Source organism: Buteo buteo, chromosome 19 (genome assembly GCF_964188355.1).
Source record: "Buteo buteo chromosome 19, bButBut1.hap1.1, whole genome shotgun sequence".
In the NCBI taxonomy this organism is placed as follows: Eukaryota; Metazoa; Chordata; class Aves; order Accipitriformes; family Accipitridae; genus Buteo; species Buteo buteo.
Window position 1 is genome coordinate 290,806 of NC_134189.1, and position 26,936 is coordinate 317,741.

General features: G+C 46.5%; 1 protein-coding gene across 7 annotated transcripts in view; it reads left to right on the forward strand.

Annotated features, from left to right (window-relative positions):
- TCF20 (transcription factor 20) overlaps nucleotides 1–26,936 on the forward strand; it is a 131,953-nt gene that overhangs the window by 13,762 nt on the left and 91,255 nt on the right. For 4 of the 7 annotated variants that reach the window (XR_012653610.1, XM_075051524.1, XM_075051523.1 and 1 more), the window contains exon 3: nucleotides 1,266–1,323. The exons of 2 other annotated variants lie outside the window; for them this stretch is intronic. Coding sequence is in view for 4 of the 5 variants with exons in the window: in XM_075051524.1 (XP_074907625.1) it covers nucleotides 1,266–1,323 (58 nt within the window). In the remaining variant the exon portion in view is untranslated. Of the gene's footprint in view, nucleotides 1–1,265; nucleotides 1,324–22,264; nucleotides 22,431–26,936 lie in introns of all 7 variants that reach the window. One more of the 7 variants, XM_075051526.1, reaches the window with a different exon arrangement.

Sequence of the window (26,936 nt, forward strand, 5' to 3'; positions counted from 1 at the left end):
GTGCACGGCTACCCATTATCTTCTTGCTGGTATGCCACTTGGCTGTTTCAGCAGAGAGGCTGCAGAGACAAAACACTTACCTGGCTCTCAGAAGTGGGATGGACTTTCCAGGTCAGGCATGAGAAGATGTGTGTTAGGGTTTGTGTCCGGAAGTAATGCTGTTCCAGTGTTGCTCACTTGAAATCCAAAGCTCCTTATGCTTCACTTTGATTTCCTGTTCTTGTTAAAATTGCTTTTGCTTTAGAAATGAAGGGTCTTAAAGCTGAGGGGTTTGACAGAGCATGCTGCAGAATGATTCCTTCTCCTCAGCGTGCAAGTTTCCTGAATGAATGATTTTGAAGTAAAGTAATATTTCCCTGCAGAGCCTGCCTCTGTTAAGTCTTTAGACTGTCACAGCAACAGCGAGACTACTAGTGCAATATTAATAATTTATGTGTGTCCCTCATTTTGGACCTTTGTCAGTCATTTCAGCCTCAGCAGGCTGGGAGAGATGAGAAAAGCACGTATAAGTTTTGCTGCTGTTTTCTCTGCATATCTTCTCAGGGTAGGCAAAGGATTTTGGTCTCCAGAGAATGTCTATCTGGAACCTTTTAGCAGTGCTAAATTTGCAGAAATAATACCAGAAAATAGCATAATGGTGTCTCATTTCAGTCATCTCTGCATAGGGTTGTACTGCTTTCATTGGACGTCTGCAACAAGTGCGGTTCAGATGTTCATGAGCTTTGCCTGGTTGCAGTAGGTGAGGGAGAGGTGAACCTTTTATGGGTCCCTTCTGTGGGATGAGCCAAGCCAGGGTTTTGCTGCATGTGTATAATCATCCCCAAATGTTTCTGTGCTGCTGCAGCTGCACATAGCTTTCTTCAAAACTGGGCTTTGTGTCCTCGATTCCCTCACCCTCTTCTAAAGGGAGGGAGGTGGTCAGGTAGTTTGTGTGTTTCCTGAGTAGGTCTTGCTTGAGGTGAGGAGCAGAAGACTCTGAGCCAAATGAAAATGGGTCTTCAGAAATGAGGCTGATAAGAGGATGTCACAAGAGAATTCAGCTGGTTTAAATACAAAGTGTTAGTGAATTCTGGAGTTAACTGTTGCAGGCTTGTGCTTGGTGTTAGCAATCATCTGAACACCTTCCAGCTTGGCTGTCTGCTAGGTACTTTTCCTTCAAATCCTGTTGGAAGCATGACACTGCGTTTTGGGGTTTTGAAGGGCCGCTGGTGTAGCAGCGAGCATGAACGTAGTTGACGTGTTTCAGTGAATCTGTGTTCTTGCAGGTGGGTACTGAACAGTTTGAGTCACATTGGTCTACTTCGAGCGGTATTTAGCAAGCAGGTAAGTAGTTTGTGGGAAGTTGAAGAGTTAGCTCCCATCTGTTGCTGATGGTCCAAAGTGGTTGATTCACTCCAGGCAATGGGGAACCCACAGGTTCTGTGCTGGGTCATGGATGGATGGGACTGTCTAGGAGAGGAGAAAGTTCTGCAAAGAATTTAATCTGTATCTCAAGCCTGGAATAGCTTTATTGAGGAAGGACATATTTCTAGAGTAATTGTTGGGGGAAAACTAATGCTTCTTTAAAACTGGATTACATTGTTTCAAATTCTGGTTTTGAACATCTTGGCTTGGAAAAAAGTTTGCCTCAAAAACTGCTGTGTGTGTGCAGAAAGATTAACGGATAAGAAGGAATTTGATCTAATTGTTTTGTGTCACGCTCATTAAAAGATCTTTTCATTTGAGACTGAATTTTTTACCATGGTTTGTACCTTTGTAGTTCAAACATACTCTTCTCCTGGATTCTCTGTTTTGTTGAGTCTCCCTGAGAGCTTGTATGTACAGTTTGAAGAAAACAAGATGTAACTGAGTTAAGATTTCTTGAACTTAAATTTTAATACTTAAATTGCATAGCCAAATGGCTTGGCTGCTGGTGAATGGTTATAGTTCAGAAGGAAGCTAAGATGCCTTGTTGGACTTCAGATGTCTTGGTTGCAGCAATGAGAATTTTTTTTCTTTTTTTTTTCTTTTTTTTTTTTTTTGACTGATAAGGGGCTAGAGCCTTGCTCCTGGCTCTGTACTTGAGTGCTTCGTCTAATATACATGTGCGTTTGTAACAAAAGACTTTTTGCAAAGCAGCACTGATTTCTTCTGCAAAACAGAAAGAATTGGGAAGCTGAGTTGGAAGACTCTCTTTCCTTCCCCCACCCCTCTTTACGAGAAGTACTTTAAATAGGGAGCTGTTCAGCAGGTTGCAACCAGAATTCTATAATAAGATCTCTGTTCGCTCTCCCTACTTTTTCACATGCAAAGTTGTGGCTGTAATTTTATGACAGCTGCCCTCTTGGCTGACATGCAGCAGATTGAACTGGGGATCTCCAGAGCTAAAAGTGTGAGCTGCTACTCTGTGAGCTAAAGCTCTATAGCTGGAGGCTGTAATGATCTATATCCTTCATGACTGAGTGTAGAAGGGAGCTGCAAAAAGCACTTGCTGAGTTATGGTGCGTACAGGGTACTCACTGTGTACATGGTTACTTCCCGGGTGTACTGGAAGCTTTCTTTGAGTGGTTTGTGATAATCATACAAACTGTTGTCAACTCATGGGTGCTTTAAAATGACACTCCATTTTGAAGCCTTTCTACCTTAAATAAAATAACTTTACTAGCCTGTTACTCAGGCATAGACATTTGTTGCTGTACGTGTACGTTGCGCTGAGCATGAGGGAACCTGATGTTACTGAGGTCCTTCAACTCTAATGCAATGTAAGTAATTGTTAACAATACTAAGTGCAATATGAAAAATTCTACAGCACCAGTGATGTTCAGAAAAATGTGCCTTTATGCTTTGTCATTACAATAGTTTTTTTGTAGATGGCACCGTGGGAGCTTTGTAAAAACGAAGGAAGGAGAAGCTGAAATTGTTGGAATCTCTCCTGTTTCCTAAGGACCAGGAAAACCTGAGCAGTGCCAAAGTTTGTGAGGCTGAGGAAAAATTAAGGGAAGCAGAACCATATGGAGCTTCATGAGTAGTGTCAGCCGTGGGTAGCTTCTGCAACCAGTGTTGTTGGAGAGGGGGAGGTGTGTTATAAGTTGAGACATTAATTTTGAACTTTGTGATGTTCTTAACACCTCCTTCCCCCCACTCCATCCCCAAACAAAAACCAAACCAAAAAAAAAACCACCAAAAAGGGAGATAAGTGTCTGCTAGCTTTAAATGGGGCAAAATATGTGTTCCTGTTGATCTGCACAGTTCAAAACCAAGCTGATCTTTCCCCCATTCAAAAAATATAAAAAGGAAGTGTTTAAGGGAGGCAACTAAAAATTAAATAAATTCAAAACTGAGACAGGCCTTCAGATCTAAAACACTAAGTTAGTACTAGCCCAGTGTGTCAGAAACTTAAACTTGATACCAGATATATTACTAAGAGTGAGATTCTCTGCTGTAAATTAAGATATTTTCTATATATTTTAGGTCATGTCCAATTACACACTTCTGACCATACTAAATCATGGTTTAGTTAACGCCCTCCACCCTAGTTGCATCCTCCACTGCCTTTCTTTGCATGAATTCATGCACACAGGGTTAGTATAAAGATACCTATAGCATGGCTTAAGAAATTCCTATTTCCTCACCTCCCACCTCACATTCTGTATTATACTACCACTGTCATCCCACTGGTTGTGCAGATGCAACCATTGGTAGGACTGTGGTGTGAAATACATCAGTGACCTGATACGGCTCAAAAGCCCCAACCCTCCACATATGTGAAGCAATCCAGGCTACAGTGATCTAGTCCACGGTGCTGCCTTGCAAGCAGCAGTGTTGGCAGAACTGGGGAGGGGATATTGCAGGAGTGGTGGAGGGAATTTCTTAAGTTGGTGTTACTCCTGAAAGAAGCGTCGTGTGGGACTGGCTCCATCAGGCCATCTCACCAGTCCTGGGACTTGATTCTCTACTGCCAGCCTGTCACTCCTTACAGAGACAGCGGGATGAGGCTTCCCTGCTTCCCGTGGGAGCCTGTTCCACAGCTTAATAGACTTCACTGTCAGGAAACATTTCTTGATTATGCTTTAATCATGGGTGTCAAACTCCTGGTCCCTGGGATGACCTTAGCCTGCATCAATACAAGTGCCTTCCTTGCACGTGCTGCCTAGAGCCTCCCCCGCCTCCCCCTTCTCCTCTGGCATTTATTGTAGGCCTGTTTCAGCTGCAGGCTGATGTACCTTGGCTCAAACTCCACTGTCCTTAGCGAGGCTGTTGCAGAAGTACGGAGCTGGGAGTCCACATGAAGGGCCTGAGTTGTGATCTGAGATGGGCTAGTCACTTGGAGTAGGTTTTCAAGAATCCAGGCTGCTGGCAAGTGAGCAGACACAAGCTGAAGCAGCATTCGTGTACGTCTCTACCTTGGATAGAGCCAAGTCCAAGGAATTTGTTACAGCACCGCTATCCCCTGACCTAATTACGTTGCCGTCAAACTTGGTTGTGCAGGTAAGACTACAGTATATTCCTGTAATCAGTTTAAAGCAGGGCTCTCAATTTCTTTTACATGACAGAGTTTGTGCCACCTATGTTGAAACAGCTAGGAAGAGCAACCCAGCCAAGCTGTTCGTCTGCGAGGCTGTGGAAATACCAACCACAAGGCTCTGTGGTGAAACTCTGCGTGCACTGTATCAGTTTGGCAGGCGTGGGCAAAGAGTCTGCCCTGCTATTTCTTCAAGGGATGGCCCTCTCCCATGGCTGATGGCAGTTGTTGCCAGGTTGCAGTGGCTGGCGGTGAGAGGATGGATGGGTTTCCTGGCGAGAAGAATGTGCACCCACTGTGTCACAGCCCTGGTATGCAGTATAGTCTGGTTGCACTAAAAGACTTTTTTTTTTTTCCCTGTAGCACATAGCTGTTGTTTTGCACATGTGGACTTCATGTAAGCATTTGCTGTCTTCCAGATCTCTTCTCTTATGTTACCCCTTGCTGAACCACCTCAGTTCCTTGTATCCCCTTTCCAAGGTAGGATGAGTAGAGCAGGTTTCAGTGCTGCAAGAGGTGAATATATCTTTGACTTGTATCATATCATTATGAAATCAGTGCTGTTTTCTGGTCTGTTCCTGGTACTGTCAGACATCTTTCTCACTCTCCTGTCTGGTTCTGTGATACTGGTAGACCTCTGTGTGATGTCCTTTTAAAGAATGAATGGAATTACTCCAGAACTGGAGGGTGTATGAACTGTTTAGATAATGACCCATTAAACTGTTCACAACCGGAATGGTTGTGACACCAGAGATATGAAGTAGCTTCCTTACTGTTTCTCCTGATCCCCTCCTCTGCACCCAGGGTGGACCCTTCTACATCCCCATCCTGCCTCTGTGTCTCATCCAGTTCATGTCCCAGCTCCCTTCTCATCACTGCTCTGCCAGGGAGTTATTTCTGTAGTGTCCCTGCACCGTTCCTGCTCTTCACCTGCTGGGGGTTCTCATCCTCCTCCTTGCTCGTCAGAGGTCCTTGTCTACCTTTCATCGGTGCTTTACCATCGTCAGCTCTTCTGCATAGCTCTGCCTTTGCTGACTGTACTGCCTGCTTCACAAGGGAGAGCTTTTTGCTTTCCCCCATTCCCATGGGAGAAATAAAACTTAGTCTCATCTAGAGGTGCATAACACATGGCCACACTGTCACCAGATTTTTGGGTTTTTATGTCCTGTTTGGCTCAGGAAAAAATATCTTTCCAGTTAGCCATGCATGAAGTATCCCTCTTCCCATATCTTTGTTTTCATGGGGTTTGCATGCAGCATCTTGGTCTCCTGGGGCTAAGTGCTATGCCTGTTGAATCCGACGATGTAGTTTTATGAGTGTTGTTTTCAGCAGCCCCTGCTGCTGCTGCTCCTGAGCTGCTTGTTCAGCTGTGCCAGTGCAGCTGAACGTACTGCTGTACACTGAACTGGATCAGGGAATTGATCTGGATTAAAGTAGCCAGGGTGGAGAGGAAAGCTGCTTAACCCAGTAATTTGCCCAAAGAAATACTTGAGAAACTACAGTTTAAGGGCACTTTGACTTGATAGCCCTTTGACTAACAACCCCCTTTTACAGAAATGTCTTGTTTAAATGTTGAGTTGCTGCCTCCCACCCTTCAAATCCTTCTCCCAAACTAGTAACACCAGCAGCCACCTGCTTCAGGCTTAGAGCAGCTGCTGCAGGTTAAGATGCACTGTGTAGCCACTCTGGGAAGTGTGGGCCACGATACCATTCGGAAGGGTTAAGAAGCCCCTGGAGTAAAAATGGATGTGTCTCAAAGAGTGAGCAAAATCATCCTCATTGTGCAACATCTTAGAAAAAGCTTCTTGCTTATCTTAATAGCTGGTCTGGTTCTACCCTGAGCCTTATTAATGTTCCAGGACGTTGCTATGTCACTTAAGTTTCTGGGAAATATAGCATACCTCTGGATGCTGCCTTGAAACTTTGAAAATGCCTGGCCCTGCCCCACTCTGCGGGACATGTTTAACCTGCCCTATCCCTCCCGAACCGCTTGAGCAGGGCCCTGTCTGATGGCTCTGCTCCTGCTCTTCCATTTGGCTTTCACACACCCTTCCCTGCCTTATCCATTTGTGTGCTCCCAACTTCATGCTGTCCTGGGTTTAATTTTTGTTTAAGATCTTCGTTCCTTTAATGACAGCAGGAACCGAAGGCTGTTCTCTGTGGGGGCTGTGGTGTGCGGCTGTGCTTGAGGTAATGAGACTTGATGAAAACCTCTTGTTACTGTGGCAAGATTTCTTCCTTCTCTGTGTTTAAGAAACGGGGAGGGGGAGGAGAAAAGAAAAAGTGACAGACCCTGCTGGGTATGTTAATATATTTTTAATGGCTTGCATGTGGCTAGCTGAAGACTTATTTGTCCAGCCTGTGAGAAAAGTGGAGCAGCGTGTTATTCTTGTGCACCTTTGACTGAGCTTAGTCAGGAGTTGAAATGGGAGAGAGGGAGGGTTGGGGGAAAATTTCACAGAAATCCTGATGATACAAATGAAATCTGCTAGAGATGGAGGGGGGTTGGCAGGGAGAGGAAGAAGATTGGATCCCAGATACCTCCTCCCCTCCCCCTCCCCAAATCTTCCTCTTTTTCTGGAATATTCCACCGTCTGTGATCATCAGGAGAGCTACTGTCTCAGACTGGTATTTCTACCAGTGGTGAGGGGAGAGATTTTTCTGAAATAGTTGCTGTATTTCTGACGACAAACAAAAGGGTTTACACTATGGTGGCAAGCTGGGGAGGGAGCTGGCGGGGTTGCAGAGGGAGGTGTGTGTGGGGGTGTGCCTGGCATTTTCCCCTTCCAGCCTTAGCATGCTAGTTAAGCTGCAGGCAGGATAAGGCTGGTGGTCCAAGCCACCTCCCCAGGGTGATGGGGGTTTTTGCTGCTTTCATGTTCCAAATGCATGCAGAGCACTGCTGGGGCTGGGGGGCAGCTGGGCTCGGGCAGCTGTGGGTCCTGGGGGTCAGGAGCCTGGTGGCCAGGGCTGTGGTGCAGGGCAGTGGGTTGGAGCAGAGGTGTGCCTGGTGGAGCTGCGAGGAGGAACACACACAAGGAGAGCGAGAGCAGCTGGCAAAGAATTAACGCTGCAAAGCTCTGGTGAGAGGAGGAGATAGCAAGCAGTGAGGAGCCCTGGCGCTGGTGTGTGCTGATTAGATAGAACAGAGGGGAGAGGATGGCCCTGGTGACACATTGACGGGTTGGCTGGAAGGGTTTATGGTATGGACGGATACGATGGACTGAGCCCACCCCCAGCTGGCTCCCGATGCAGGAGAGTTGGGGAGCAGGGGCATCTCCCTTCCATCCTTGCACTCTCATTCTTACAAAATAGTAGTTGAGGGCAATGTGACCCTGGGACAGGAAGGACAGAAAATCAGGTAGACACTAAAACAGCATGTTCCCTGGTGGCAGCAACTTGTTGTTCCTCAGGAAACAGCTACTGTGCCAACTCTGTAGTTTCCCTGTATTCAGTGACAAGCTCAGGTCTCTGTGTCCACTCACAGGAGGTCTGTCCACTCAGTGGTGAGCCTGCATGGTTTGGGGGGCCTCCTCCAAGTGAGGAAGACAGTGCATGAGAGGCATCTTCTTGTCAAGTCCATAAAGGCATGCCAGCATCTCCCGAGGCAGGTGCACAGCTGGGGTCACTGTTGGGAGGAGGTTGGGAAGTTGTTTTCTTGAGTCCCTGCCCAGTGCTGGAGTAGCGTGCGTCAGAGTTGCCAGTAGCCCTTGCCTGGCTTCTTGTTTCTGTCAAGTGACTGTGGTGCTGCAAGACATCCTGCTGCAGATGAATGCCCCTTCTTTGTGGCAACATCTCTGGGTGTTCCTGAGGCAGAATCCCAGCAGGGTCAAAGCTGTATTTCTGTCTTTTCTTGGGGAAAATTAAAAGTTTGACTGTCTATTTAATTTTGGAGCTGAGGAATGGTGCTAGCCTGGCAACTCTAGGGGCATCCTTTGTAGCCTGCCTCTGCCAATGTACCAGATTGCTGACTCCCAGCCAAACTGTCCCCTCTGATTTTTAAGCAGCATGAAAACAATTTGTGGGAGATTTCTCTGAGGATACTGTAAGTTTCTTTGCGTGACAGAAGACTGGAAGCATGTATGGTGAGTTACTGATATCTAACTGAAAGGACAGCAACTTGTTAGCCCGCACTGACCAGATGGCTTGGCTGATCTGACCATACCCTTATTTAGATTTAAATTAACTTTCAGCTGATTTAGTAAAAATCGATTTAGTAGTGAAGCAGGCAAATCAGGTATACATTTGTGTTCTGTATAAATCTGTCCACACAGGGGTTTAATGCCATTTTACCCATCTGCTTAAAGTGCTTCAGCTTGCCTCTCCTGTGTGTCCCTGTGCAGGCAAGCCCTAGTTTTCGGTGTGCATCCACTGCTTTCTTAACCCAGTTTTCCAGCTGGGCTGAAGTTGCTGACGGCATCATGAGTTATCCAAGAGCATGAGTGAATGTGAATTGGCACAAAATCAAAACCAGAGACCCACCAGGCTCTCAGTCCTGTAAATTCTGGGTTGTTGAAGCCCTACCTTGCTTGAGTAGCCAACAATAACAGTCAGCTAGTACAGTCATATAGTATTATTCTTACTCAGGCCTCTTCCCCTGATAGTATGCTTATAACACAATTGTAAGGTTTTTGTTTGTCTCCTTAAGCGTGCTTTCTAGTGTCGTGTCCAGATTAGTTTTAAAGATGACCCAAAGGGAATGTTTGTTTTACACTGGGCTTGTACCAATTTATCTCCCCCCTCCACTGTGCCATGATGGATTTAAAAAATGGTACTGTCATCAGGCCTGATGGCTACAATAAAGTGATGCGTGCTCTGTGTTTTAATTTTTGGGGGGGCTTAGAGAACTGCTGCTGAGGTATAATGGATGTTTATGTGAGCTCTAATACTTTAATTGTAGGTAAGAGAGTTTTGAATCTGCTGGCTGTATTCAGCTTAAAACAACTGAATGAATACAAGTCTTGGTATAGGCAGTAGCAAAAGCAAGTGAAGACCAACCAGACTTTGATGTGGGCTGGGTAAAATCCCATTCCCTTTTAACATCACAGCTTCCAGTTTCTCACTCTTTGAAGAGCACATCGTTTTCTGGGTCCACTGATTGCCACAGTCTTTCTGCCTAGAAAAAGCTTTCATTGCTAGATGGGGGAGGTAAAGGAAATAGCCAGAATTTTTGTCTTGATGTTCTTTATGTAGCATGTTTTTAAAAATAAAATAAAATCCCCAAACTAAACCAAACCACAGCCACACGCACCCGTCTATTTTTAATTTTAAAGGTATTTTAAGATCATCTCTAGCCATCTCATGCCACAAGCCACTTTCTGTACCATCCCCTCTGCTAAGATATATTGCCATAGCCCTGCTTTTCTGTAGGCACAAGGCTGTGCAACGTGGTTTTCTTGCTTTCTAGTTGTTTACTAAGGCAGAACTGAAGACACTGATTTGATTTCATAAAAGGAAGCCATTGGGGAGGGTCTTGGAAGACCATGGAGTATCTTGCTGATGTTACATGCAGGTAAAAAGTAGGCATGTTGTTTCTGGGAGGGCAAAGGAGTCTCCTGACCGTGGTGTTTAATTCCCGTATGCAGTAAGGGAAGCATACAAGGCTGGGGGAAAGCAGCTGACATGGGTGTCCATCGGAGTCCAGTGAGGGTGTCCCAGTGGAGTGGCAGTGAGGTTTGTTCATTAATTTAATAATCCTTCACTCCAAGCTTGCCCCTGCACCTCTTCTCTCACTCCTGTTAGCCTTTCCGCCTCCTTGGGAATCTGCAGTCCCATTGTGGGGAGTAGGGAATTGCAGCCTGTGAACTGCACCCAGCAGCTCGTGGTGGCAGTTGCTGCTGCTGCTAAATCAGCCAGTTGAGCACCTGCTGTCTCCCTGCCAGGGGAACCGAGCAGCCAGCTATTTATTGTTAAAGTGACATTGTCAAATTAAAAATCCTATTTTAAGCAGGGTCTTCCTTGCATTCCTGAATAATGCGCTGGACTATTAAACTAAATGAAATTTAAGAAATCACATTGGTCTCCCATTTGTAGCCAGAGGGGATGGCCTCGAGCATCAGGTATGAATTACCTACACGCCCTGCAACCACAGCTTTGAATCCCAGCAGGCCTGACTTAGCCCTGTGTGCTGAGGTCGATAAATTGACTTCCATGCAGCTTATTATGTGGGGCTCTTTCAGATGTGACCTTATTAAAACCTGGAGTCCTCTCTGGTTGTTAACAATCCTGTGGCTGTTTCCCTAAGTATAGGAGAGTGTGTTGCTGCAGCGACCTTGACAAAATCTCATCCTTCCCCAAAATTTCTGCTGAGAGGGGCACGTGCCAGTTGTTCACCGAGCCTCAGACATGACTGTAGCATGTTGCTGAGTGAACAGGTTCTTCTGTGAGGGTTATCAAAAGCAGGTATTGGTCTCAGGCTAGTGTAAGGGCTAAGGCTACTAGCAGGGAGGCTCTTCCCTGAATGGGTAGTTGTGTACTGCACTTGATTACATTGTATTGTTGGTGAGATTCCTGTTTTTCATTTAAAAAAAAAAAAAATCCCAGCTCTATCTAGCCAGCTGTTGCATCATTTCATAACCTCAGACTGCTTCCTTCCCTCCTCCTGACCTATCAGTTCGTTTTTGTAGTGCCCTCAGAGCTGCTGCCTTCTCTGTCTCCTCTTGAACTTCCTACCCCTGTTCTTCATATGCTTGGCCACAAGTCAAGATCGAAACGCCTGTGTGCTCAGATGGGAGTTTAAAACTGCGATGAGATATTTAATATGTGGAAGACAAAACTGACTTTCTGCAGACATGTGGGAAAGAGAAGGGAGTGACCCAGCATCCTAGGCTGAGGCTCGAGCTAGCGCCTGCTCTTTTTTCCCCTGCCTCCCAGCCTCCTGAGAAAGTTGGAGGTTTCTGCCAGTGTCACGTCTCTGCTCCAGCTTATCTTCAAGCACTCTTTTTCCTGGCCATTTTCATCCTTGCTCAGAGCATCTTGGGTGGCACAGAAATAGAGAATGGGCCTTTGTACCTGACATGAGCTCTTTTGTTGTGAGGGAAAGAGGAGCACTGTGGTTAGGGCACTGTCTCTGGCTTTGGTTCCCCTGTTCAGACGCTCTGCTGTCTGCAAAATGGGGCTGTTGCAGCCCATAGAGCTGGAGGATGTGCATGCTTACAGGCTGCAAAGCACTCGACACCAGGAGAGGGGAAGGCTGGGGATCGGATAGCTTCAGAGCTGCCCCTGCCCTGTGGTAGCAAAGTGGAATGGCACCTTGGGCTTCGCTGGGGAACAGAGGGCGAGAGCTAATAAATGATCAGTTTTCTAATCTTGTGTTTTGGGGGAAATGCTGAGCAGCAGCAGCAGAAGTGCTGGAGCTGCTGATCTACAGATTGCTGTGGCTTGGCTTAGTCTTGTTTCACATTATAATGATTTTCTACGAGCTTGTGTATGTGTGTGTTAATGAAGGCTTTGGTTCAGTACAAGCTGTTATTACTGGACCACGATTTTTTGGTCTCTTTCACAAGCAAGTGAATTTTCCCAACATCCTGCTTCTCAGTATGCACATGCATGCACATGTGTGTGCACTTGGGGATCTTTCAGGATGGAAAGTGCAGTGGAAATGTAAAATACTATAATTATGTGCAGCGTTCATTTCTATTTTTGCTCTGCCGTCAGCTTGGCAAGTGGAACTCTGTGTCTGGGCAGTCTCATATCTGATGTATTTGTCTGTGCTTTTTTGCATTGTGGTTTACAGCCCTGCAATTGAAACCTTCAAGATTACTTAAAGATGGAATGAGAGTGTGCTTCCATTGAGCTTTGTAAAGGCCATTTCTTCTCGTGCAAAATAATGGGCCTAAATGACTTGACAGTGCTCCTTTTAAATCCACCACTTGGTTCCTGAGGGGGCGGGGGCGAGGAGGTAATGTATAGGTCTTACAGGAATAAAGCCAGTGTTTTGTGCTCCCCTGCGGCTCTGCAGCAGTAGCTCACTGACTGACCCTATTAGCAGAGCTGTGCTGTCATCACAGGCGAGTCCGGTGTGTGGACGGGGAACTGAACTAAACAAATAGCATGAAGTTAGGGGATGCGGTGAGGCTGCGGCAGTGACTGCCAAATGGGGAAAAAATTAAATGCTGGTGGGGAGGAAGGGATACTCCTTTATAGCTCAGTGTTAATATCTGAGAATTCCCTTCTCTCCAGTTTCCTTTGAAGGGGCAGCCATAGGAATGACAGGTCTGAGGAGTTCCAGTGTGGGCAATACCACACAGCACTGTAGAAAGGCAGGTGGGGGATACCAGAGGGGTGTGTTTCTGTCTGAGCCGTTCCTGAGCCTGTGCACTAGTATCACTCTTGGAGAAGCTGGAACTACTGCTGGAACCTCTTATGGATGAGAGGTAGAGCCAAGGCCTCAATCAATCGATTCTTAAAGATCCCACCACACTTTTCACAAGATGAGGGGACAATAACCTCAGTGTCCTGGCCAGATTCCAGTTCATTACTTTCTGCCCATCTACAATTTCCCTTTCCCCTCCCCCTGCTGTTTATCCTGGAGAAGTTATCATTCGCTTCCTCTCCTAATGACTCACGGGTAATGCTGCTGGCACACAACTGATGCTTTATTTCATCCTGGTGATGAGGGAATGATCCCTGTGATTTGGGGTCTTTGGGCTGAAAGAGGTGCTATGGAAACACAAAGATGTTTGGAGTGTACACATATATACAAAAGCGCTGTCGATTACTGTTCCCTTCAGCTGCTGTTTCGGAACAGGTAAACAGGTTTTCCAGCTGCATCTTCCAGCTAAATCCAAATCATAAATGCGCGTGTGTGTCTTCAGTGTGTGTGTGTGTGCGCGCGCGCACGCAAGCCTGTCTCTTCCCCCCCCCCCCTTCCGTCTTGGAACAAGAAGAATGTGTCAAGCCCTCTGGCTGCAATCCAGGACTCTCCGTGGAACTATAAATCGACCCGTCAGGGAGGGGGAAAGAGATTAACGTTGGCCGTCTTCATTAGTGAGTCCCCAGAGGAAACTGGGTCTGCCATGAGCCGTGAATGAGACCAGCTGAGAGGGGAGGGGGAGAGTTTGCGGTTTTTATCACTGCCTCCAGAGACCCTGGAGGAGTGGAGGAAAAGAGTGTGATAGGGATGGGAGGATGTAAAATGAAGGAAGCCAGAGCTTTCCAGCACATCGCTCGCTCCCTCATTGGAGGGCAGGTAGCTGGTTGCTGCTCCTCCGCACCAATCCCTGACCTGTGAGCCCATGTGTGTGGCTGGAGTACTTGGCATGCTAATTGGGAGCAGAGAGGAGCGAGCCCAGTGGCAGTGCAACGCCCTGCCATGCTAAACAAGTGCTGGTAATTGCATTCAAGGTACTTTCATTATGTCAGATTTTTCACGGAACCAGAAAAGTGCATTTATCACGAGTGGCATAATTCTTCCTGGGCATTGCTCAGGGTGTGTGTGTGCTTAATTCCCTGCCCCCCTCTCCCTCCCAGAAAGATGAAAGTAATTCTTGCCTCTTTTTTCATTCTCACTTGCACACTGATTTTTACAAATAGCTTCTTTGAGCTTCAAACAACAATCTCCTTCTTCCTTGCTCTGTTTATTGTATATGTTTGCACTGCACGCTTATGCAAACACATGCATGCACTAACATACACGTGCTAATTGTTGCTTTTCCAGGCTGAAGGAGGGTATGGAGCCTGCAACTGCAGCTGGTAATGTTTCAGGTTCCCTTGTAAAGTCCCTGAGCGCCTGGATTGTGGTGGTGCTCCTACCAGTAAAATCTGGTTTAAGCTGGTAGTTGTCTCCCGCGCCCCCCCCCCCCCCCCCCCCCCCCCCCCCCCCCCGCTTCTTGCAGTGAGTGACGCAGGCTCGACAGCTCCAGATAGTGATGCTCTTTATTCATGGAGCAAGCATCACACACATTATGGCAATACCAGCTATGCACACACACCGTTCCTACCAGGATACCTAGCTGTGACCTGAGGGGACTGGAGAGAGGGGAGCTTCTTGTCTGTGCCCCTGTGGTCCTTGTCACCTCTGCAGCTTGATAACAAGAGAACTGCTTAGTGTCAATTGTGGTGGCGGTTCTTACTGATGGGGGCACAGACCCGGGTAAGGTGTGGACTGAGACATTGTACATCTTGCTCTGCCTCCCCCTGGGTCTCTAGGGTGGGGGAGTTGCACTTGGGAGCAAAGGAGGTCCTGGGAAATGCAGCCAGTGCCTGCAGCCACTCCTGTTGCTGGAGGTGTGAGAGACCTTTGCAGGCAGTTGCAGTTACCGATCTGCCTGGCACAGATCTCTGTTAAAACTTGTTGTCCTCTTCTCCCTCCCCCTCTCACCGCTGTGTTTTAGTTCTCTTGCTGTTTTCCCCTTAGACAACTTGCTGCCCTCAATATGTGCACAGCTTCCCCTGTCTGCTTTACGTTGATATCCGCAGTCCTTTGTAAAATACAGTGCAAGGCTTTGCCTTTGCTTTTACGTGCCCCACCAGTGTGTAGACACCTCTGCTGTGGAATTTGTCAGCTTCTTGAAATTGTGTTTTAACTAGCCCTTGCAACACAACTGTGACTTGTGCCTCTAGGCAGTTAGTATTTACTAAGTTAAATGATGCTTCTTGGTAGTAAGTAAAAGTAATAATCCATTTTTCTGATATCGATAAACTTTTAAAAAAATGTTTGTTTTGTAAAGACCAACCCATAGCTTATAGTCCCTAGCTTCAGTTGTTTGCAGGCAGAACTGGACAAACAACTAATAATGTTTGGAGTAGAAATGTGGGCAGGAAGAACAGAAAGCTGGGACAAAGGAGCTGCTGTTTATGCGAAAGGAGAGCACTACTGGCGCTAAAAAGTGGCATTTCAGGTGAGTCAGCCCCAGAGTTGGTCTAAAAGCCAGGAATCCTGCTGCTTCGTAGTTCCCTTTTACACCTCTCACTGTTCCCAGCTGAGGAGCACACACTGATGTTTTGCTATACCTTGGAAGAAGAAATAAATGACGATGAGTAGAAGGGTAACTGCACTATGGTGTGTCGTAGCACACCACCAGCTACGGTGTCACTAATGAACAAGCTGATGGATGACTTATTTACTCCATGGTCTGGAGGGAAGAGGCCACCTTTGCTGACACCCACCTCTGAGCAGCATCAGGGCTCTGCACTGAAAGCAGTATGTCATCTGCAGTGGCAAAATCCCCCTTTTCCTTGTGCAGCTGGATGCCATTTGGAAACCTTCAGTTCAAGACTGATCCTGCTTAGCTTGTGGTGTGGCCTGAGGTTTTTTCATCTGTGAGGCAACCTGCTGCCAGCCAGGGTGGAGGTCTCTGCTCCTGGGGGACCTCTGTCCTGGTGGAAGAGTGGAGGAGGGACAAGGGGAATGCAGCCTGCTGTGGGGGAGAGGTGCTGCAGTAGATTAAAGCAGCTGCTGAGGGACTACTCCAGTGAAGCTTGAAATCAGATTGTTTGACAAACATCATGTTAGAAGCACCTGGCTGGTTCTGTTTGCCCCACAGCTCCCTACCTCAGAGAGGAAACAAGGGTTTTCACTGCTCCAGAATCGCTTTACTCTTCCCTCTTCCCTTCCCTCACTATGCCCCAGAGGGCAGATTGTCTGCCTGCAGTGAGCCACGGGTGTCTGCTGGAGATGGAGGGTGGTAGAAGACGTTGGGAACCCCTCACCCCAATGGCAACCCCCTGTCTGAGAAACAGGGATCTTATGGAGAGGTGGGTTTGTTTGGTGTGATTTTATTTTATTTTTTTTCCCAGCTCTGATTTTTGTTCTGCTTCATTTGCATATTGTGTTTTTTTCCAAGTCTATGCATCTCCTTTCTTCCTCCTTTTTTTTTTTTTTAAATTCTCTTCTCTCTGCTAAAGATTGCTTCCTAACTCTCAAATGTCCCTCCCCCGCCTCGCTCCCCCCCACTGCATTTTTCTTTCATCCTTTGTTCTTGATTGCTTGTGCCCGGGAGCAAAGAAAGGAAGAGGAAAGGATACCATCTCTCTGTGAAATACAGGAGAGAGAGAAAGGCAGGCAGGCAAAGTTGTCAGCCTGGCAGAGTGAGACTGAATCCATCTCAGGCACACACCGCGTGCCTTGAACACATGGGATTCACCTCCTCCATTACACTTGCCGTGCCATGCCATGTGGCTCTGGTCCTGCCAGCCCTGGATGGGACTCCCCTGCAGAAATGTTGCTTTTGGCATCTGCTGCCCCAGGGGAATGAAATGGGGATGAGGGATGGACCAAAACCACCTGCCATGCCAGCCTAGATTACTAACAGGGTCCTGTGCATGGTCCCCTCCCAGTCCTGGTCCCACTGTGAATCTGCTGGGTCTCTCTCGCACAGGAGTATAGGTAATCATCTGAAATGTGTGCGCGTGCTGGCTGATACATCACATTTTCTTTTTCCTTCCATCTCCTCTCCCCCTGCATCAGCAGCGCTGCCATAATCTCTCAAAATCAACAGGCCATTACAGTCTGATGTAACTCAATGAGTACTCTGAGACAGAAATCCTGCAGTGTACTTAAAAATCCTAATGTAGAAACACAGTGCTGTCCTGCATCCTCCCTCCACCCCATTTCCTGGTTTCTAGTGTAAAATCAGCATTGTTCTGTATCTGCACATACGGTTTTTAGCAGAGCGGATTGCTAGGCTTCAGCTAGCTTTTTATTCACTTCAGCTCCCAGAATCTCATACAGAGAGTCTAATCTCTTCTCCCCACCCCAACCTTCTCCCTTTTTTCCATTAGCGATGGAGCGATGACTTTCAGCTCATGCCTTGGGAGAGTGGAGGTTGCAGAGACCTTGCAGAGACCCTCTGTTTCATCTGCCTTTACCTCTCTGTCCTGTCCCCCACCAGTGGAAAATGTGCTTTGGTTGATTAGACCTGTGGGTGGGCAGCTCAGGTAAAGATGGGCCATGCCGCGTTTTGCACAGCAGAAATGTCTTTCTGCTGTTTGCCTTGTTTCCCTAGAAGGGCTTTATCTTAGATGTAGCCTTACATTTCAATCCTCCTTCTTAGTCCCCTCCCCTGAGTTTTTGTTGTAAGCCACATTTTTGCCTGAGAGGACTCTGATCTGTAAGCCTTATTAGAAAGGGGCATCTAGTCTCCTGATATTTGCAGGTTATTCCTATTTCTCAGAGGACTCTTCTGCATCTGAGACCTAGGTTGCAGAGCGATGCGATGGGGTAGCCCTAACTTCAATGTCTTATCCCACTGAACTGGATTTTTCATTATTATTTTGGCTACATAAGGTAAACATGAAAGATGGACGAAATTGTGAGATGCTTGCTGTATGAATCATGTTTACCGTCAATGGTTCTTCCAAGCCTCGTACCATGGCATCTTGCTGCGAGGACTGGGGTATCAACTGTTTGTGTGTCTCTGCTCTATTGGTGATGAGGTACTGTTAGTTCTCGTTTCTGACCTGGCCTGAGAAGGAGCATAAATGAGTTGCTTGAGGTGGAATTCCAAAACTGGATGTCAGAAGATACTGTACCCCATAGCTCCTCTCCAGCCTGCCTGAGGTCTGAAGACAGGTATTGAACTGCTTATCAAAACCTGTAAAGCAAGCTACATCCTGAGAGGTAGAGAAAACAGTTTTGCTGTCTAGGATCCTGTGCATGATGACAGTGACTTGGTCCCCTTCAAGAGCAGTCTCTCTTTTGCTTCTGTGGTCCACTGATGTTGCATGCAGATGACCAACACAAAAGAACTAGCAGAGATGCATGATTTTCATTAGCTGTCAAAAAGAGCAATCAGCAGAGTCACTTAGCTCTTCTGCCCCCAGGCCTAATCCAACACTCTTCTTTATGGAAAGAGCAAAAATGGCAGATTAGTGATGAAGCCTCTTGTTCAAAGGAACTGTTTGGGGTTCTTGTCAGTGGCAAAACCATCTGTTTTAACCAGGTAGTTCACTCAAAACTTTCCTGAGATGGGGTGGGTCCTTGGGTACCTCAGTGGAACTGAAGAAGTGTGGTCTTTGCTTCACACCAGAGGCACACTGCCATGCTGCTTGGATCACTGACCCATTTGGTCCAATACGCTGTCATGGACACTGGAGCTGGCTGTGATGCTGGAGCTGAGACCAAGTGTTGGTTGGAAAATGAAGAACTACACCATTGTGGATAGTTTGGAGCAATGACCCTGAGATAGAAGCCGCTTCTTTATGTCTCTGTCAGTTGGCTTTCGTACACTTTGAAATATGAGGGTCTGTACTAGTTTATAACTGATTTCCTATCTGATACTACTGTGGATGTTTTCATTATCCTTAGAAAAGTCTAATTGAATTAAGATACTGGCCAGTTTTTTTCTGGACTGTCAAAGCAGCTCCATGTGCTTCTATCCTGTGGCTGCAGAGGCTGTGATTTGGGAAGGCCTCCTTTTGGGCGGTGCCTGCACCTAAGAAACTTCACTTGTCCTCCACGTCCAAGCATCCAGGGAGCCTCCTGCCAGAACTGCAGGCACTGGAGATGAAAATGAGGGACCCCTCTGTTCATGCTTATCCATACATCCAGCCAACGTGTTTTATAGCTTATCGTCCACTGGTCCCAGTCACAGCATTACAGCTGCTCGAGCAGCTTGAGCTTCCCTTTTCCTTTACTTTCCCTTCTCTTCACCCCCTACCTTGCACTCCTTTAGAGAGAGACGCTTCTTCTCTGGCTTGCTATAAAATCTGTCCTCTGGTACAAAAAGCTTCTGTACAGCTGCATGACTCTGGAAGAGACTTGCTGACCATCACTGTTTTGTTGGTTCTCTCACATCTCATTTCACCTGAAAACACTCTCCTTTCCCTCTCTTGTCCCTCTTAGCGTTTCTCTTCTCCTTCCATTGTAGAGGTGAGCTCTTGAGCCAGTTGGGGATATTGATTAAATGTTTTTTCTTTTCTCTTTTGGAAAATGTTAGTTTAAACAGTAATAAGTGTCTGTCTAAGATGCAGCATTTCATACAAGTTTCACAGGGAAAGGAATGCAGCGTTGTCTGGCTGCCCAGAATATCCCCTAGCCTGCCAGCTTAAAGGCCCTCCTCTAAGCTCAAGCAAGGCTTTGTGCCTGAGGTGGTGGGCAGAGTGTTTTTTTGGTGGTTGTCCTTACCAAAACAGATCATGCTTCCCAGTCACGCCTGGGGACAGCAAGAGGGGGGAAGGAGTGAGCACCAGTGGCTTCGGAAACAGGCTTTGTCACCAGCAGCCAGGATCCAGCTGTGCCTTCGGGCCCTTCCATGAGGAGGGGGAGGAGAGGCTTGTTTTGTTTCGTGTTTTGTTTTCTTAAAGCTTTGAAAAGGCGTGTGATCTACTGCAGCATTATTAAGGCATTCTTACATCTGTGTGACTTCGGAAGCCAGTGTGCGATAAGTTTTTCCTGGAAAATGCCTTCAAAAGGTGTTGGAGGGTGAAAGGGCAGCAGGACTGGGTGGCAAGTTATGATCCAGGTACTTGTTGATATGATGCACCAAATAAGTGCTTGTCAAGCTGCAGGTTCATATTAAGTGGTACTGGCAGTGCTGTGGATGCGGTATCATTTACAACACATGCAGCTCAGGGAAAGGAGAGAAGGTATGCCATAACACTGGAGGGAGGGTGCTGGACAAGGACTCAACATGCTGTGTGTCAAACCCAAGTCTGCCTCTGCTGACGATGTTGTTTAGCTTCTCTGCATCTCCAGAAGAGGATGTGCCAGAGGGCTTCCCTTTGTAAGCTCTGGCTGTGGGTGTCTGATGAGGAAGGCAGGAATTAAGCTTGAACCCCTTCTGACTGAGCTGGGGGAAGGCAAGCAGATGGAAGAACCTGAATGGAAGCAGGGTCACACTTAACCTGTACCGTTCACGATTTGGAGTTGAAACCTACTGCTCTGAGATGAGGCAGTATTGGGGTTTGGGTTGCAGGTGTCATGGTGTTTATAAGGGCATGGCTTTGTGGTGGGTTGAAGTAGATACAGATCAGCATTGTTGCCAAATAAAATGGACCCAGTTGCCTCCCACATTCCTTGTTACTGCTGCAAGTGTGCCATGGTAAACTAACTTGGTAAAAACATAATTTTCCAGCCAGATCGAGTCAGGGAAATGTGCTGAGGGGAGGGAGTGAAGATGCAGGAGGGGCTTGTTTGCCCCTCTCAGCAGAAGTAAGGACTTGGATTGTCTCGACATGTTATCCAACAACTTGTTTTCAGCTTATTTAGCTAACTCGTCTTCCTCTACCCTTTGCCCTCTTCTGTTATCCCCATTTAATAGTATTTCCCAGCTTCACGAGGGTGTGATGAGGGTATCACAGGCTGAGAAGTGATCAGATGCGATGCGCGCATGTGTGTATATACATGTGTGAGAGGGAGAGAGACCTAAGATAATAATTTCTGCTGGCAAAAGTTCTGCAGGGCAAGAAATGGCATTGGCAAGAGCTGCTGATGGGAAGGAGCGAGCTGCCTTGGCATGACCGGGTCCCTGCAGAGCTTTCCAACATGCTGCCCGGCCCGGTTGTGTTGTGCTGACCGTGCGTGACTCAGCTGAGCACTTGCATCGGTGGCATTTCACAGTTTGTCTGTAACACAACAGCGCCGGAGCGCTGCCGCCCATCAATTGTGAAACTAAAGGGGGTGGCAGCAGTGGGCAGAAACCTATTGATTGCGCTGTAAATCAGAAGGCTAAGGGGAAAAGCCGGATTCCCAGGAAGATTGCAGGTCCGTCTCTTCACCTGCTGCAGGCAGAAGAGTCTTTCTGCCACCTCCTCTGGGCACACGCAACATCGGTACTTAAACCTTTTGTGTACAGGGACAATTGGTAGTCTGGGATCTAAGATCAGTGCTAATTCTTTCCATACTTTGTGCAGGCAAGTGATGGGATTTCAGCAGGGCTGAATTAGGTCGGATAACCGATGCTAGAAGGTTCAGCCTTGCTTGAAAAGTAACCCCGAAGAGAAACAGGACAAGTGGGCTACTGGAGCTAGTGTGAGCCGGTGTAGAAGGGAGGCGGAACTTGATGCCTCACCTTTTGGAATTGATGCCTGTTTTTGCAGCAGAAGACAAAGATCTGTGCCATAGCATTACCCCTCTCCCTTTTGCAAGCAGTGGGTTCTGCCCCTTAGTGCCCTGGGGACCACCTGGCTTCAGGAATGGAAAACTGGAGAATTTCCCTGGTGTCAGTCTGTGAAAGGAGACAACTCCAGGAAGAGTGAAGGTGTTGCTCTGGGGTGGAATGTGAGCTGATGAATGTGGGACAGAGACAGGACCTGATGCCAGGGCTGGAGAACACAGTGGAGTTAGAGATTTAGGGGACACGATGAATTGCTGGGCAGGAGATGGACAGATGGAGAGAGATCTTGGAGGAGGTCCCAAAATTGCCCTATTTAGTACATTAGGGAGAGTCATCGCTCTTCTCATCACGCATATGTTTTGGGAATGGGCCAGGGGAGGTTTCAACAGAATCAGAATCACAAGCTCAGCTTTTTTTTTTTTAAAAAAAAACCCAAACAAAATCAGACTCATTATTTTGGGGTCATTCTTATATGTATTGAGAAGCTTTTCTAAAAAAATAAAAATCTGTTAACTGTTAATACCTCTTGGTTTTCTTACCCTTCCATTCTGAGAGGGAATTTTTGCCAGGCTCTGGATCAAGTATAAACAGGAGTTTCACATAGATTCAGGACAGATGTAGGGGCAACCTGGGAAAAGTGGAATGGCAGGAAATTATGTTGGTCACAACTGAAATGCTCAGCACAGCCAAAGTACTTGAGCTAGTGAACCTTTTTTACAGCATGTGTTGCCCCTGTGCCATAGATTGTTAATTTTTATTTTACCAGGAGCAGATGGAGAACACCTCTGGGGATGGGATATTTCTCCTGTGACTGGAGAAGAGCCTGTGAGCACTCTGGAGAGAGGAGAGTCACACCTCTTGCTTTGCTACGTCTGGGTTAGCAGGAAAGCTCCATGAGGATCATGGCTATACTGGATCCATGTTTGCTTAAGGTGCTGAGGGATGCTGAGGTCAGACGAGCTTACTCTGCTGCATTGGGGAACTGTTATAATAACTGCTGTTTCTGCTGTTACGGGCCACACAACGATGAGATATTTATTAGGCTAATGAGCAAATTATAATTCAAAGCTTCAGGATGAACAAAAAGAGAAATGTATGTTAGCTCCCAACTGGTAATGGTTGTAGGATCAGAGTCACAGAATTCTTGAATTTCAGAGTTTTCCCAAGTGACCAGCACTTGGATGAGATGCAGCTATATACAAGTATGCGGTTATATTCTTAAACTTAGAAATGTATGTGAGCGTTGCGGTCACAATATAGAGTATGAGGGAAAAAGCAACCTTACCTCATTTCCTGCCTTTTTCTGTGTGAATTCTCATTCATAAAGCACAGAGAAGGGATATTTTTGTACAGTGTTTCCTAGGGGCATTTTTTTTTTTTTTTGCCCCACTAAAAGAAAATGCAGAAGACTTTGGTCATGCATTCAAATGCAGCTGTGTTTCGTTTGTGGTCTTGAGGTCTAAGTGTGCATTAGGACATGACCTGCCTAGTGTACCTGTTTTGTATCACCTCCGTACACAGAGGGGGGTTTTGTGTAAACTCTATTGACCTGCTATCCAAAGGCAGTTTTGGATTACGGTTTATCTGGGCTGGATTCAAATGGTGGCCTTAAGGAGAAACGCTCTAATCATTCAAGCTGTATGCTGCCTGAGTTTTGGAATCTTGCAAATATGTTGGCATTTATGTAATAAATACAAACTTTAAGAGTGTTTCTTTTCCTTGAGGAACTCTTGACTTCATAAGCTTTTATTGTGAGCTGGTTGTTAGGGCTGAGAATTTGCCACTGACTCCCTCTCCCCACCCCAAAACAAACAAATAAATAGAACCATATGTAGTTGACTTCATCCTCCAAACAGCCTCTTAGGCTACTTGCCTATGAAATCAGCAGCTTTTTTTTTTTTTTTTCTTTCGAGTTTTGAGACATGCCAGACCCCACTGTAGGCTGTGTGGAGAAGGAAGAAGTTAGCCCTAGCAAAAACTCTTAAGTCAGCTGTCAGCTTGATCCAAAGTATCAGTCATTTTCCCATAGCTAAAGTCACTGCAACATGTTTTTCTTGCCTCATTCACTGTATTAAATGAGCTGCTGTAGCAAAGGGGTTTTAAAGACATTCTTTGTTGTTTGGGTTTTTTTTCTGTTTTTTTTTTTTTCCAAAATAGAAACATTTAATCATCTTTTTAATCATATTTCTCGATGTACAGCCAAACGACATTATTTTTTTCAGTGGCTGTTTCTGGTTTAGACCTGGCATAAATCTGTTTCGATTTGTCAATGGTGTGATCCAGTTCTGGCAATGAAGTGACCCGAGTACAGATCAGCCTGATTCTGCATTTTATTCCGGCCGATACTACTGACTTCCCATGTGGTCTTTGCTCAGTCACTTATAAATTTATCTTTTATTTCCGTTAGCTTTGAAATCAGGGTAGCACTTGGTAAACTCTCAAAGGTTTTGTGGCTGTTTAATATAGTTGACTTGGTGGAGCATGCACCAGATCCTAATATTAGAGAAGGAGGGAAGCACCCTGTGACCCAGCAGAATTGGGGTGAGAGCAAAGGGACAGAAAGGGACCAGTGACAGTAATGGGAGGAAAGGAAGAGGAAGTTCAGAGCAAGGGGTACCAGAGGGAAGCTGGTGTTGAGCTGTGGGGAATGTGGATGGTTATGCAAAGGGTGAGAAGAAAGGAGATGCTGCAAATCAAAGAAGGAAAGGAAGTGGAGCACAAATGAAAGCAGTGGTTTGGAGAAAGATGGGTTGAGTCAAGGACTTGGAAGAAAGAAAAGGGAGGGAATAAGGAAAAAGATTTGTTCAGGTCAGTTTAGCTTTACAGATTACATTTATTTGATTTTTACTTTTGAGGCATTACCCCATGTTTCTAAACCTGGGGCAAAATAATGCTTTTTTTTTAAAGCATCTGACGGCTCTAAATTATCACGTTAAATGATATGGAGTAGGAAGACCTCTAAAATTGGGTCTTGAGGTCATACTGTTGTCTGATACCACCCTCCTTTCCCTAGAAAATAGCCCCTTGAACTCTTGAAAGTGTTAATGGCTTGGCACAGTCTCCTGCCAATTTGTCTTGGTGGCCTTCAAATTGTAGTCCTGTGCTATTGATGAGAACTTCCTAACATGTAAAGCATTTAAGAATATCAACAGAAAGTAACTATGGAAAGGTTATTGTCTGTGGATTTTTTTTCTTCTTTTACTCTTTAGGGAATAATGTGCCTGATTTAAAACTGTGCCCAATAACACCTCTGTTTTTGTTTGTTTGGGTCTCAGTGGTGGTTGTCCTCTTTTCCCCACCGCCAGCTCTGCATGTGAGGAAGGAGCGGCAGGGAGAAGAGGTGCAGTGGGGATGGTTTGTGATGACTTGTTTCGGGAAATAAGAGTGGGGTGGCCCATGCTGGGTTGAAACGGGGGGGCTGGGGAGTGCTGCTGTTCCTATTGTTCTGCCGGACCATGTGGTTTGGCCACAGAGCAGCTGGTTGCCTAAATTAATGTTTAAAACTTCCCATTTTGAAAGGGGCTGGTTGAAAACATAATGAAGCACAATAAGAAACATTAAGACTGGTACTTCAGAAGTACCTGAAGATAGATGAATCACTTGAAAATTCTCCCAGTAAAAGTATTTGTATTTTCTCTCACTGGACCAGTGTGTTGAAGCGTAACCTTTGGGTGTCGCACAAGCTTCTGCAGTGACTAATTAGGCAGTGGAAAAGCAGAGAAATCACCTCACCTCTGACCGCAGCACTAGTTAAAAAAGTTGTGGAAAATACAGGCAACCGCTGCAATCCCGGGTTGGGAGAGGGGGTGGAGATAGAGCGGCTGCCTTCCCCAGGGCTCTGGTTGGTGTTGCATTGACTAGCAGCACTCATAACTGCTGCTGCTAAGATTAATAAGGAGGAGAGACTTGTTCCTTAATGCACGATGGTCGTCTGTAGGAGCCAAAAGAGACTTTCAGGGGGTCCTGCTGTCACCCATCACCAGCGGCACAGAACGGGGCAGTTGCCTTGCGCTGTCAGCGGCGCTGGGCAGTGGCTGCCTGCAGGACACGATGGGATGTGGTGTGCCGGGCAGGATGGACCAAAGGCCCTGCCGGACACAGCAGCTCCTGTGTTGGGCTTTTATCTCCTCCTTCACCGTCGGCTTGTCTCCTTCAGATGGTGACAGGCCTGTGAAATCTTCCAGGAGCTGTAGCATTTGTCTCCCTTGAAACTTGGGAGGGCAGGGGATGGGGGGAAGGATTGGTGGTTTTTTTTTCTTGTTTTAGGCTTTTATTTGCCTGGTTTTTTTTCCCTGGAGAGTGCATAGCTCAGTATTTCAGGCTGGTTTTTGCCTTCAAGAAATTCCTATGAAATGATTGGAGGATTTGAGGGTCTGTGCGATGCTTCTGTATTTTGAGTCCTAATCACTTAGGTGAAAAAGAATAAGTAAATTATATATTGAACCGCTAACTGGTGCTGGGGGCCTGGTGGTTTCCATGGCAACCGGGCTGGAAATAGCTGCCTGTGACGTCACCAGCACCGCACAGGTAGAGTCTCATCCCGCCGCCGTTTCCTCCTGAAGAAGTGAGCGTGGCGAGCGTGGCGGGTGCAAACACCTTGACGTTGCAATTAGCATATGCAAATATCCCAGCCACCCTGCGGTACCTGTCCGTCGCCTGGGTACACCGAGTTCACCGTGCGCACAGAAATGTCCGGGCCCTCTTGCAGGTACTGAGGGAGGCTGGGTCCCCCCCACTCCACACCTGCCCTCTCCGCATTGCTCGCTTTGGGGTGCAGAGCCACAGGGTGAGGCCTATCAGCCCCGTGTCCGGGTTGGGGGGGCTCAGGTCTTCTCCTCCGGTGCCTGGTGATGCCCCAGTTGCCCGAGTTGCTCCTTGAATTCATCTTACAGCTGCAGTATTGCATGTGAGAAGGGAGAGGTTTCTAAACAGCTCCGCTTGGACACCATTTCTTCTTTCTGGAGATGGATAAAAGACCTGGTAGGTTTGGTTTTGTGTTTTGTTTTTTGTTGTTTTTTTTTTTTAAATTTGGTTGGTGTATTTTCTGTTGTTATTTTCTGGAGGATTTGGTTTTATTTTTCCTTTCTCTTTTATCTTTGAGACGCCAGGAATGTAAACTCTGGTCTTTTCTGGCATTGCTGAAGGACAAGCAGGAGGTGTAAATGAATTTATGAATGTGAGCATTTAAAACCTTAATTGAAGGGGTGAATGTGGTGAATATTTAACAAAGGCCTTCTCTACTCAAAATATTAATTACTTGTTGAAGTACATACATTTTAAGCAAAACAACCAACCAGCCTGATTCAGCATGGTTATTTGTTTATCCTCGTAGAGTCAAGAGGGGAGGTTCTGCCTGAAGCCTCTTGCACTATACCATACTGTAGGTACAGGTGTGTCACACTCCTGTGTGACAGGGACCGTCCCACACTGGAGCCTAG